The 13,607-nt window shown below is 35.2% G+C and overlaps 1 protein-coding gene across 11 annotated transcripts in view; it reads right to left on the bottom strand.

The window, feature by feature from the left end:
- Dlg2 (discs large MAGUK scaffold protein 2) overlaps window positions 1–13,607 on the bottom strand; it is a 1,165,863-nt gene that overhangs the window by 495,353 nt on the left and 656,903 nt on the right. For all 11 annotated transcript variants that reach the window (XM_076843911.2, XM_076843917.2, XM_076843908.2 and 8 more), the window contains one exon: window positions 6,250–6,386. In XM_076843911.2, coding sequence (XP_076700026.1) covers window positions 6,250–6,386 — 137 coding nt within the window. The remainder of the gene's footprint in view (window positions 1–6,249; window positions 6,387–13,607) is intronic.

The following is a 13,607-nucleotide window of genomic DNA, read 5'->3' as shown; positions in this document are numbered from 1 at the left end:
TGTCTATACTTTTACATTGTCTTCTATATGATTTTTATTGGTATTTGAATAAAACCAGGCAATTTTAAAAACTGACCCAGATTAATACTAATTTAAGTCCTCACAACTAATATTAATCTGGGAAATTGCATATTATCATATTCCCTAAGCCCAATTGATGTCCTTATCACTGGTTATTAACTTTGGAATAAAGAAAAGAGATACTCATACATAGCACATCTGAGTATGGTCCACAGAACACTAACTATAGGTCTTATATGATATCACTTTATGGAAAGGATTCCATGATTAAATGAGTTTGACAATTTTAGTGTTAGTACAAATTAAACATTTCTTGACTATAGGATTTCACAAGCCTTTTAATATGCTAAAGTTCATTGGAGTTCTACATGAAGGGCAAGACACAGATTGCAGAATTTCTCAAACTTATTTGGCCATACAACCTTTTAAGTTAATTGTTTCTTTTTAGTTATACATGACAATAGAATGTTTTGACATAATTTTAGAAGCATGGAATATAATTCATGTCCCTAGTACTTTACCTTACTCTCCCTTCCTTCCATGTCCCTGTTCCCATCCTTCTACTCCATTTATCTTCCTGCTACTTACAGTTTTTTTTAATTAGTGTCTTGTGGATGTACATGATAGTGAGACTCACTATGTTATATTCATATATGTACATAGAAGTGTCAGGTCAAATTCATTCCACTGTCTTTCCCTATCCCATCCTTCCTCCCTTCCTTTCACTCCCCTTTGTCTACTCCACTGATCTTTCTTCTATTTTTTTTAGTCTCCTCATATTATTTTGGATTAGCTTTCACATATCAGAGAAAGCATTCAACCCTTGACTTTTTGCCACTGGCTTATTTCACTTAGCATGATAATCTCCAGTTCCACCCATTATCCAGCAAATGCCATAAAGTCTGCTTTATGGCAGAGTAATATTCCATTGTGTATATATACCACATTTTCTTATCCACTCATCTGTTGCAGGGCACCTGGGTTGGCTCCATAGCTTATTTTTTGTGAATTGAGCTGCTATAAACATTGATGTGAATGTGACACTCTTGTATACCGATTTTAAATCCTTCGGATATATATGGAGGAGTGTGATAACTTGGTCAAATGGTGGTTCCATTTGTATACGGGGTAAAAATGGGAGTTCATAATCTGCTTGAATCAAATATATGAAATATGATATGTCAAGAGCTTTGTAATGTTTTGAAAAACTAATAATATATATATATATATTTGCATATATATATGCAAAAAAAACAGAGTAAAAAAAAAAATAAAACACATTTGGGGAAATACTGATCTAAGGCAATACAACTATTGTATAGTAGTCAAAACAGAACCAAAGACACACATGACTTGCCTAATGTAGATGAGGTAGTTAGCTGCCTGGGATTAAAATCCAGCTCCCCCCATGTCTGAATCTAGTGTCTTTATGCTTGAGTTAGATGTCTGTTATTTTTCCTCCTCTTCTACTTCCCTTTGAGCAAAACATGGAATAATTTTCTATAAAAGGTATAAAGTTCTTTCACTGACAATTAATTTTCCTCAAATGTCAAGCAGAGGTTATAGAAAAAAGGAATGCAAGATTTTAAACCTTAAATTACAATATGACAATTTGACAACCAACAACTAATGCTATCCTTGTAGAAAAGACAAATGATCCTAGATTCAAAGTTTCTGGTCTTATGCTAAAAGAGGTACAGAAGATCACATTTCTGTAATATATTTGGCTGTCTGTATCACCTTACAAAAACCAGTGTGTGAAAATACATGAAAGAGTTAGAACATCTTCAATGATGCTAAATTTTGACCATCTGTCCTATGAAATTCAAGGCCAAGAGATAATTTTTTTTTTTTTTTTAGTCTGAGACTACAACATTAAGCTGTGGTTGTAACACTAAGCTTCTGGTACAATACCCAAAAATCAGTCATCACTGTCACCTCACAAAACAAAACAAAATTCTAGAGCCAAATAGCAAAGGAAGTTTATGAAAAAAATATTATTTTGTTAATAAATAAATATATACCACATATTTGGGTAACCAATGAAACAGAGTGTTCTGACATTATAATCATTTCTTTTGAAATAGTAAGCAACTTATTGCAAAGGTAGCAGCATAATTTTTCCTTATTGTAGAATGAATGCAAAGGTCGGATGTTACAAAATTGTTTAGATTTTTAAAAGTAGAGAATAAGATGGTAAGGAATAGAAAAAAGTTTAAAGTGTAAACTAATTATAGAAGGTAAATGAAGGTGTGATAAAATATGTCGTAAAAAATAAAGGAAGATGTGTAAAATATCTTAAAAGATTGAGAAGTGAAGAAGTAGCAATACAAAACTCTTACAAATGTGTAAAAAGACAGTCCTTATTTTTCTGTTTCCAAGGGACAGAACTATGAATAAAAGGAGAAAATTATAGGGAATATATATTCCAACACAATTTTAAGGAGAAAAAAATTCCCAGGGCTGTAAGTTAGTACCTAATGGATGACTGAAGAGTATTAATTTCTTCATCCTCAGAAGGTTTATAGCAGGGGCAAGGGACCACTTTGCAAAGTAGCTTTTCTGCAGGATTCTCATGTACCAAATGAAGGTTGAAATAAGATGACATTTAAGATGGGTAGGTACATTTCAATCTTGAGATATAAGAAGTCTTTTTAAAAAAGTGTCCAATATATATGATCTGATTCACTTGATACACAATATGATAGCTATGCTATTTGAGAAATTGAAGGGGTTATTACTAAGACTCTAAAAAAAAAAAGACTTCTTTCACTGTGGGGAAGATGCTGCAAGACTTCCTGAATTATGGGTACGCAGTCACAAAAGTCTAAGGAAATTAATAGTTTCATTTTAAACCAGTGTACTTATAGAACTCAAGTGAATAACATACAGAGGAAATTTTCCTAAGAAGTGAGAGAAGGAAGTGGTGTAAATTGCTTTAGAAAGAACAGCATATTTAGAGAAAAATATGCAGAGTGTGGTACAGCTGGTAAATCATAGCGTCTAAATGGTTTGTACTTCCTTTGAGGGAAGAGTGTAGATGAGGAGGAAGTAAAAAGAGGTTATGAATGTAGGTTAGTAAAGGAAAGAAGAGATGAAAAAGAATGACCAAAGGAGAATATTAATAAGTATTTAGGGTTGAAAAAAGAAAATTGATCTTTTGAGTGGCTTCAGTGATTTTTTTCTCTATTCTCTTTTTCTCATGGTCATTTGTCTTTCAGAATATTATAAAATGAATCATTTTCTTTCATTTTCAGATTCAGCTTACCACTTGCCTTGGAAGTACTAATTATGTTTTCCTTACATAAGAGAGGAGAGACCTATTATTGTTAGAGATTCGTTTTTTTTAAAGCTATGCCTTAAATTCAAAACACTTATGAATTATGTCACAGCTATTTTTGAAATTGTTTTATCTACAATGAATATCATGAAAATTGTAATGGGAAAATAACATGGTTCCTGAAAAATTCTTTGACAAATTTATTTGGAGATTTTAAGAAAAGAATTTGAAAATAAAGCTAGATTCAAGCACAACTTCAAGAAATAAGTAAACAATATCTCACACGATTTTACAAAGCAGCATTTGAAGAAATATCAGAAGTTTTTCTAAAACTAAACTGTGATAGAACAATGAGTCAAAGGTGAAACAAGTCACTGCAACAGTCATTACATGAAAACGAATCTACCCTCTTCATTTTTCAATTTAGCCCTATGAAGAAGATGGTCATCAAAGGTCATTTTATTCCCAAGTCAATAGTTTAAGTAATAAAGTTTGTATTCTAGAAAGAAGTTGTTCAGGCCTTATACCGCAACAACAATTTGTCTAGTTCAGAATTGAAAGCTAACGATAACAACAAAAAGTTTTAGAATTTCTCAAGAATGAAAATGGTAGTGACTTCAAGTGGTAAAAAGAAGCCCCAAACTCTGATTTGCAATTTTGAGTGAAGTTAATATTGGGCATTTTATGCCCATTCAGTTTAACTAGATACTTTCTTACAATAGTTTTTTTCTGAATAGTGGCCATTGCCTAGACATGTTAGGTGGGTAGGCTGTACTTGTTAGAGGCATTAATGAATAACTGAATGATAAATAAAGGAAAAAATGAAAGAACTGACTGATAAACCAAGGAAACAAATGCAAACCCCTTGTACAGAAAGCAGCATTGCGTGGTGGAGATGAATGCGGACACAAGCCAGATGGCCTCAGCTGGATGTCCAGTTCTTTCTATCATTACCTATGTGACCATGGGCAAGTCAGTAAGGTTCTCTGTACCCCTGTTTCCTTTGGTTTATATAAAATGTGCTTTTGTGTGAAAGATACGTTACATGACCCCCAAACACTTTAAAAGTATGTGAAATACAGTAACTACCAAATAAATGTTGGCTCTCGAGATACTATCAAAGACTTATCCAGATAATTCAATACAAAGATCATTCACAACTATGAAATTCACCTACTGGGATTATGTACAAGATCTCCAGAGCCCAGGGAAATGGGCACAATGAATCTAGAACTTTGGGTTTTTACCTCTAAAAGTTGTATATGTCATAGAAATCACTTTTCTTTTGAGACTGTATAGACTCCCCATACACTTCTTAAGAAGCGGTTGGAGATCCCTACTCCTCGCAGACATAGATTAGAGGCCCTGTTTTGCAAACACAGACCTATGACTAGATATGTTCATCTTGAGATCTGTTGTATTGGACAACCTAACAGGCATGGTCCCTAAGCCACATTGCTTGTTGTTTAATTAAACAGAAGCGGGGAGATGCTGAGGGCCATAGGCAAGTAGGATTGACCCATGGCATTTTTGGTTGAAAGGTGACGCCAGCAAGCCATTGAGATGATAATGATTATGTTAAGATCTGCATTCAATTGGATATTAGACCCCTGCTGTCCACCTTGGCCAGAGTTCCCATTGGTTGGGGAAGTGCGGTAGGAGGGATTTCCGGAAGAGGGATTTCCTGTATGTTGGAGTGTGTCTGGGAGGAGCCGCGTGGCGTGGCGTTCGGCATTTTTTTCCCTGGGAGCGTGTGTGGAGTGTGCTGGTGGAGTTCAGAAATAAAGTTTGTTCCTGCTTCAGTGGCTTGTGATTTATGCCCAGCCAGACTGCGGCAGAGATCTATTTCAGTATGAATTTTTAATTTTTGAATTTTCAATATTTGATTATTATACTGTAGATTAAGTCTATAACATACAATTGATATGAAATAAATTTTTATCACTGCTGTATCTAGTGTTTTCTATTTATGACTGCTTAAATTTTGCTTTAGTTTGTCTTATAATCCATAGCTCAGAAAGGGTGGCTTTGTGTCAGTGGCAGTCATCGCCAGGACTCCTAAATGTGGGCATCTGGCAAACAAAATAGCTATAACCCTGCTGAGAGGAGAGAGGAAGGGATCCATTCACACATATGATGGAATTTAGATTACGAATTCTTGAAAATCATAGACTGTTTCTACAGTGGTTGAAACATGGACATGCACATATCAGTAAACAGATAATGTTGTTTCCTTTGTTGTACTACCTGGAAGTAGCAGTTGCACTCACTAATAGGAAATGGATTATTTTGGAAATATCTACTATGTTTACCATACATTGCTGAGAAAATTGGTGAAAATTTAGAATACTGTTTTGAAAATATCAAAAAATCAAAAACAATTGTATGTATACTTTTTATAAAAAAATTTATTATTTGTTAATGGACCTTTATTTATTTATATGTGGTGCTGAGAATTGAACCCAGTACCTCATACATGCAAGGCAAGCATTCTACCACTGAGCCACAACCTCAGACCTGTATGTGTATTTTTAGCTCTCTTCCCCTAAAATCTCCCCTCTCCTCTTTTCTGTTTCTTCACATGGTCACTACAATACTAAATTTTGTCCTTCCCTCCCAAATTCATGTGAGGCGTTGAAGGTTAAATGAGTTAAAGATGGGGCCCTACTCTGATGGTACTTCTAAGAAGAAGAAAAAAGGGACACTACTCTCTGTCAGCCTGTGTACCTAGGAAAGGTCACATGAGGATGCAACTAGAACATGGCTTTCTAAACCAGGAAGAGGGCTCTCTCCAGAAACCAGTTTGCAACCTTCAAATCCCCAGCCTTCAGAACTGTGAAAAAACAAATTTCTGTTGTTCAACAGAAATTTTGTTATGGCAGCCTGAGTGGACTAAAATGGTCACTCATTGAGAAACAAGAGCTTTATAAACATGCAGTTTTACTTACCATTAGTAGTCTGTCTCCTACTTGCAACCTTCCATCTTTTTGTGCAGCTCCACCATCTATAATTTTTGTCACATAAATGCTGTTGTCTCCAGGAATGTGCTGGTTCCCCACACCTCCTGCAATACTGAAGCCTAAACCTATAGGAAAAGAGCAGAAAATGGAAAACAAATGCAATTAGCCACATTTAAATCACTTTTTAAAAACCATAGATCTTTAATTGATTGTAACAGCAATATATAAAACAAGGATTATAATTTAATCAGTTTTGTTCTTTAACAATTTGAAGAGTTTTTTTGGTGGTACTAGGGATTGAACCTAGGGCCACGTGCATACGAGGCAAGCACTCTACCAACTGAACAATTTCCCCAGCCCTGAAGATTTGTTGTTTTGGTTAATGAGAAAAAAATCTTTTTTATCAATCCCATATGAACACTAGTTTTGTACTATTTCAAGACTGTGCAACTAAATGCTGCTGTTCTTCAGCTAATTAATTCATGGTGGGAGACTGGTCAGAACAGGGATTGGGCAAAATGTGCAGAGGGAGCTTATGTGAGCCTGGGAAAACAGTCCTTCTTAGGTCCAGTGTATGAGCTCATCCTCACTGTCTTCATTACTCTAGCATAGAGAAAAGAAGTTTTTGACATTGAAGGATGTAAAATAAAGCTGTCAGAAAATCACACACGTCCTGAGATAAGAGACATGAGGAAGACACACTGGATATTTAGGTCGTAATTTCAGAGAGAAGATAAGGAAAAGAAGCTAAATGCTTGTCTTTCATGTCTACTTCTCTGGCCACCTTGTCTTTTCATATATCCTAGCAATCACTGTTACTAACTGATAGTGAGGCTAATGACACAAAAAAGTGAATCATCCCTGTACATAGTACAAGTTTAAAGAAATGGTTTAACTTTATAATTTTTACAACAACCAGCAGGATATTATATCATATTTAAATGTGGAAATTTCCTATTTTGGGAGGTGATTTTTGCATATGATGACTTGCAAAACTTATATTTTTATTTTATTTTTATGGAATGATAATAAGAATATAGTTCCTTAGTAAAATTGTTCTGAAGTCATTTTAAGGAAATAATTGACAGAATTTTTAAGGGTTTAGGAAAAAAAGAAAATCCTTTCAATAGTGACTGAATATATTCAGTACAATATTTGTAGAATATATTTTCATTGAATTTCTAAATCATAATGATAATATGAAAATTAACCAAAAAAGGATATTAAAGAAAGACATTTGATATTAAAAGACAGAATTTCTGTGATGTTCCTGGCTAAAGAAATAGTTCTTAAAAATAACATACTCAATTGATAAATCTATCATAAAACTTTTGGCATTTTATACAATAATAATGAAAAACACTGGTAATTCCATTACCATGCTTTTATTGAATAAATATTGTGTAGGGCTATATGCTCTTAAGATAAATGATTAATGGAAAAAATGATGAAATAGCAAATTATAAAGTAACACCTCTGGAATTATATTAGAACTGCAATGATTTTGTTAAATTAACCATAATAGTTGTTAAAAAAATAAATGGAAAATGGATTTAAATTGATAGGGCAATTAAAATAAGTGTTATCTAATTTCTTACTGAAGTGGGTAATTATTTTTTATTAATGCTTTGCCACCCCATAGAACCATGAATATATTTACCTAGGGTTTAAAGAATTTGTTTATAAAGCAAAAGATGACCCAAAATAAATACGATGTTCCCTATTTTGCTTTTAATATGAACTTCAAAACACATATCAGCTCATGCTTTCTAAAATTATCACTTTATTAAATAAGTAAATGCGCATAAGAAAGTTTCAAAAATGTATTTACTAAGTTTCATAGCAATGTGGGAGGAACAAGCTATTGCATTTTAGCTCTAAGGAGGTCATTCCAAGCTCTGTAAAAATAAAAAGTTAAACACAAATCTAGTAATTCTGTTATACATCTACTAGGGCACCAATAAATGCCACAGACAATCTTAGTTACAGAAAAGCTATGGAAAAAAAATTACCACCATAAAGAAGAGAGTAACTATGTATTTGATATTTGAAGTTCAAGATTGTACCAAGACAATGAAATCACTATGAATACTGTGGACATAAATATATCAGCTGAAAAACAAATAACAGTTTTTTTTTTTTTTTTGAGGTTAGGTTTATGTACTTTTTTAACTAGTGACTCTGCTCAAGGTGAAGGAAGATATTTTTCAGTATACATCCCTCTCAGAGTCAGAGAATGTCTTTGAGAGCACAAAGCTAAAAATTAATCTCACTTTAATGGAACATGAATATATTTAAAAACAGCCCACCATATCCCAGATATTCAATTCAACATGGTAAGTAAATGTGTAGTTTATGTTTCCATCCAGAATACAACTTTATTAACAGATAGAAGTATCCATCTGTATTATAAGATTGAATCTATCTGTGCTTTATATAGAGAGCCTCTATCAATTGTGGCCTATATAAATGTAAAGAAATGGCTTCCTATACTGTTCTACAGACACATTACCCACAAGTGGGTTCATATGAGTGGGTATGATAACCTGGGTGAAACAATATTCCTAAACTCAGGCAATGTCAGTGATTGTTGTTGGACTACTTAATGAAGACAAACATCAGCTAGGACTACTAAGTAGCAGGAAGACCAAACCCAAATGAGTAGTATGCCTGTTCCTTATGTTTCCTCTTTTGACACAGGGGCAGGATGCCCACGTTATAGGCTCTAGACTAGGTGAGGTCCTCCATGACCAATCTCTATTGGCACTCTCCACTCCTCTCTGTGCACTAGCTAATCTTCTCTTTCATTTCACTCCATGCATCATTGCATGGAGTAAGCTCTATGACGACTATGATTTTTGTTCACTTTACAGTATGTAAGAAGAACAAGTACAGGTACTTAGTGCCTCATAAAGATGTATTAAATGAAAAAAAGAAATAAAAAATAAATGAATGTAAAGGATGAGTAAAGTCACCAAGAAATATAAGAGAATGAGGAAAGTCTGAGAAAACTTTCCTTAAGATAATGACTTTGAATAAGCAAGGGAAAGAAAAGTAGACACTCTTGTTTGGGATCAGCAACTACGTAAGTTACTGCACTGGCTCTGGTAGATTGCATTAGCTCTTCACCCTCAGTCAGCAGCATCTATGCCAATTTCAGAGCAGGCAACCTGGCAACAGCAGAGACAGCTCCACATTCTGATGCTTTCATCTACTAATTATGCATATTTCACTCTCAATTTCCTCATCTGTAGAAAGGGAGCAAGTGTATCTATATTCAATAGTAACTAGCATATAATAGATGCTTGATAAATAAAATACTCCACTGTTAATGAGCCCTTAAATAGTTTGAAAAATCAGAAAATATTTTGATATAATTTAACTGGTTATGATAAGCTCTATCATGGCAATGATGTTAGACGAGCATAATTATTTAGGGAGCAGGAGAGGGATTAGCAATAGATTTAGCACTTAAGCTGGGTCTGAATATCAAAACAGAATTCATTAAAGAGAGTGTGCTTTTTTAAATTTAAATTTTATTTTTTTTAAAGAGAAAAGGTTATTTAATTTCACAGTTTCAGAGGGTCTAGTCCATGATCAATTGGTTCTGTTGCTTTGAGCATGCAATGAGGTTGCATATGATGGTAGGGAGCACATGGTGGAGCAATCTGCTTATCACAAGGTAGCTTGGAAGTGAAAAAAAGAGACAGAATGTTTCAATATTCCCTTCAAGGGTATGCCCCATGACCTATATTTCTCCACTAGTTCCTACCTCTCAAGGGTTCTACCACCTCACAGTAGCACCATGGACTAGGGACCAGGCCTGTAATATATGGGCCTTTGGTGAAGAGAATGTACTTTTGACAGGAACACACCCTTTGGATTCCAGACTGACTGAATGACTCAAGTCTGCTATCCTAAAAAACACATGGTGCTGATAAAACCCGAGCTCTACTGAGTTTGAAACAGTTACAGAAATGCTTAGTAAACCATCAAGAGATGTATGTATGATGTGATAGCTAGGGTGGCCCCTATCAGGGTAAATATAATGAGTATCATAAAGATTTGAGTAAGAAACACCCAAAATGACAAAAATGCTGATTTGGGGGAATGTGGTAGTTTTTAAACATTTAGAGAATCAGCAACTATTTTGAAAGTAAATCTCTAGGACTCAGAAATAATTCAATAATTGTTATGGCTCAGATAATAAGCATTCCCCAAAAGCTCATGAGTTAGTGCAAGAAGGTTCAGGGGTGAAATGATTAGATGATGAGAGTTATACCCAATCATTGGATTAAGTGGATGATAACTGAAGGCAGGTAGGGTGTGGCTAGAAGAGATAGGTCACTGGGGGCATACTTTGGGGTTTATATTTTGTCCTTGGTGAATGGGGAACTATCTCTCTCTCTCTCTCTCTCTCTCTCTCTCTCTCTCTCTCTCTCTCGCTCGCTCTCCTTCCTGATTGCTATTTCCTGAGATATTTTCCTCTTCCACACCCTTCTTCCATGATGTTATGCCTCATCTTGGGTTCAGAACAGCAGAGTCAGTCATCTACAGATGATCTCAGAAACCATGAGTTCCAAATAAAACTTTCCTCCTCTAAAATTGTTCTTGTCAGGTATTTTGGTCACAGCAGTGAAATACCTGTATAAAACAACCAGTTTTATTCAGAATTTTAAACAGAACCACTTCTTTCAGTCAACTTCAAAATAAAATCAGTGAGCTGAGTTGTTAAGTCTCAACAAACCACTGGTCCTAACACTACCTACTGTAGAACATTTGGTCATTAAGAACAGGACTAAACATTCCATGTGCCTGCTGGTTGTATACAAAGATGGCACAGAAAAATAGAAGTAATCAAGGCACAAAAGGAAGTAAAATCAATAGATATTTCAGGACTCTAGCAAAGGAAGAAAAGCATGTCCAATTTAAACACCTAATTTCCTAAGTAATTAAAAATGATCTGTTTGGCAAACATGGGCTGTGCACAAAGAATTTCAGAACTACATCTGTTGCAAAAAGCTGGGCTCGTCATTCCATATTTCTGGCACATCCCCAAATTCTCCTGTTAATGTAGGAGATACAGGCATAGTACAGGAACTCAGAACCTGGTGAAAGCTTATAACTGAACCTTTCTCTGCAAAGAATCTTCTCCTCATTCTATAAAAAGAGAACCCTGTGAGCAGATCATAGCTCACCCTCTCCCCGTGTTGTCTGCCTACGCTGAGGGGGAGGTGTCAGTGAGAGGCGGGGGCTGCAGCAGAAGTCTTGGCAGCATAGATTGATACTGTGCTTTGAGAAGCCCAGAATAAAAACTGAAATGCTTGAAAATGTCATATGATTACAGTGTACCCAGATATTCTTTGTGGGTATAAAGAACCAAACCCCATGATGCCTTAAAACCATTCAATAACTTGGTTCAACTTCATTTTTATGTGACTTTACTAGAAGAGCACTAGGGCTTCTCCAAACAATTGAATATTATTAAACAGCCTGGTTCTGTCAGAGCTTCTTTAGGATCTGCCTGGTAGGGTATTTACTGCTTCACAGAAAGCACTAGTGGTATTCTTCACATTCTGTATATATGTTAAAGGAAACACAAAATCTATCCTGAACTCTGGCTGGCCCTGTCTAGGAACCATACATCCATGTAGGCAACTTACCATCTGAATGTGCATACATGTCAGTTAAAAAGCAAAAAAAAAAAAAGAAAGAAAAAGAAAAAGAAAAAGTTTCAAAAACTTCCCTGTGGATCCGGTTTACACTGATAACAGACTATTTGACATCTCTTCCCCTTCAAAAAGAAACCTTTGCTTTAAAAACTATCACAAATGCACCTTTTACATATATTTGAGAGACTAATTAATCTTATGGGCATTGCAGATATGGTCAATTAAAATTCAAAGCTTTATTTTCTTATTCTCTGGATTCTTTCCAGGTTCAAATAACAAAATTTGGGGTTGTAAGAAGTGGTTCTGTTTATAATTCTTAGGCATTGTCTAAGCATCCTCAGTGGTGCTCAAATAATCTCTCACAGATTACCCAATTAACTACCAAAACCAATGCCACAAATGTGCCCTTCTCCTATTATCTCATCATGATTTCACTTACACTTTGAGCACACCACATCAATACCTGTTTTCCCTTTGCTCAAGGGAATAAGCACCCTTCTTCTTATCTAAACCTAAATCTTCTAGGATATTTCTTATTATTCATTTTTGACCCTTTAGAATATTCAGTCTCTTGCTATCAATGTTTTTGTTCTCTTCTGGCTTTGACAATTCTTCTGCCTTATCCTAAAAAGATCTTTTCTTGAACTTGACACAGGCTCCTTACTGTAAGAGCAGAAAGTTTTTAACTGATGACCATCTCCATTTCCATACTACAAACTCTCTTTGATCTCTTCTACCTGGCTCCATATATGATAGTTTATTTATATGACATATTTTAGGGGTTAAATTATGTCCTTCCAAAAGATATGCTGAAATTCTAGCTCCTGACACTTTTGATTGTCACCTTATTTTGATCAGATTCTGTAGATGTACTTTAAGAAGAGATAGCACTGGGTCAAGTGGGGGCCCAATCCAATGATTAGGTCCGATGTTTTTTATTAGAAGTGAAAGTTTGGACACAGAAACACACATGGAAGAACGCATGTGAGGACAGAGCAGATATTGGAGAGATGGATCCACAATGCCAAGGGCTGCCAACAGTTATCCCAAAATGCTGGGAGAGAGGTTTGGAGCAGACTTGCCCTCATGGCCCTCCAAAAGAACTGGCCCTGACAACTTGATCTAAGACTTCTAGCCTTCAGAACAATAAGTTGCTTGAAACTACCCAATTTGTGGCAACTTGTTATGGCAGCCCTAGAAAACGAATATATCTAATTTTATGGTTTGAGTGGTTGTATGTACATCTAGCTCTTTCTTTTTAGTGAAAGTCACATGATATGCAGGCATATACATTTTAATATTACCTTTTTCTATAATGGGGTTGGGTGAGTAAACTGCAAACCAGCTCCACCTGGCAAAGAGTTTAGCCAGCTATCCAGAATTTTTATCCAAAACTCAAGAAAATTTATGAATTTGCTTCTTTGCTTTACATAGGAAACTACAGATTACCTTCACATTCTTACCTTTGATAATGTTTCTTATTTATCTTACTATATCTCTGTTTTCTTTGCTGTCTTATCTTCTTTATACTGGCCTAAGACTGTGGTTCACAGAAGAGATCCTCACACTAGGAGCTTCTGCATCACCTGGGAGCTTGTGAGAAATGCAAAGCTTGTCCATGCCAGATATCCAGAATCAGAAATTCTGGGGATGCATGCTAAATTTGACCATTCT

The sequence above is a fragment of the Callospermophilus lateralis genome, chromosome 2 (genome assembly GCF_048772815.1).
Source record: "Callospermophilus lateralis isolate mCalLat2 chromosome 2, mCalLat2.hap1, whole genome shotgun sequence".
NCBI classification, from domain to species: domain Eukaryota; kingdom Metazoa; phylum Chordata; class Mammalia; order Rodentia; family Sciuridae; genus Callospermophilus; species Callospermophilus lateralis.
The sequence above is the reverse complement of the archived record's forward strand: the minus strand, read 5'-3'. Positions and strand labels throughout refer to the sequence as shown.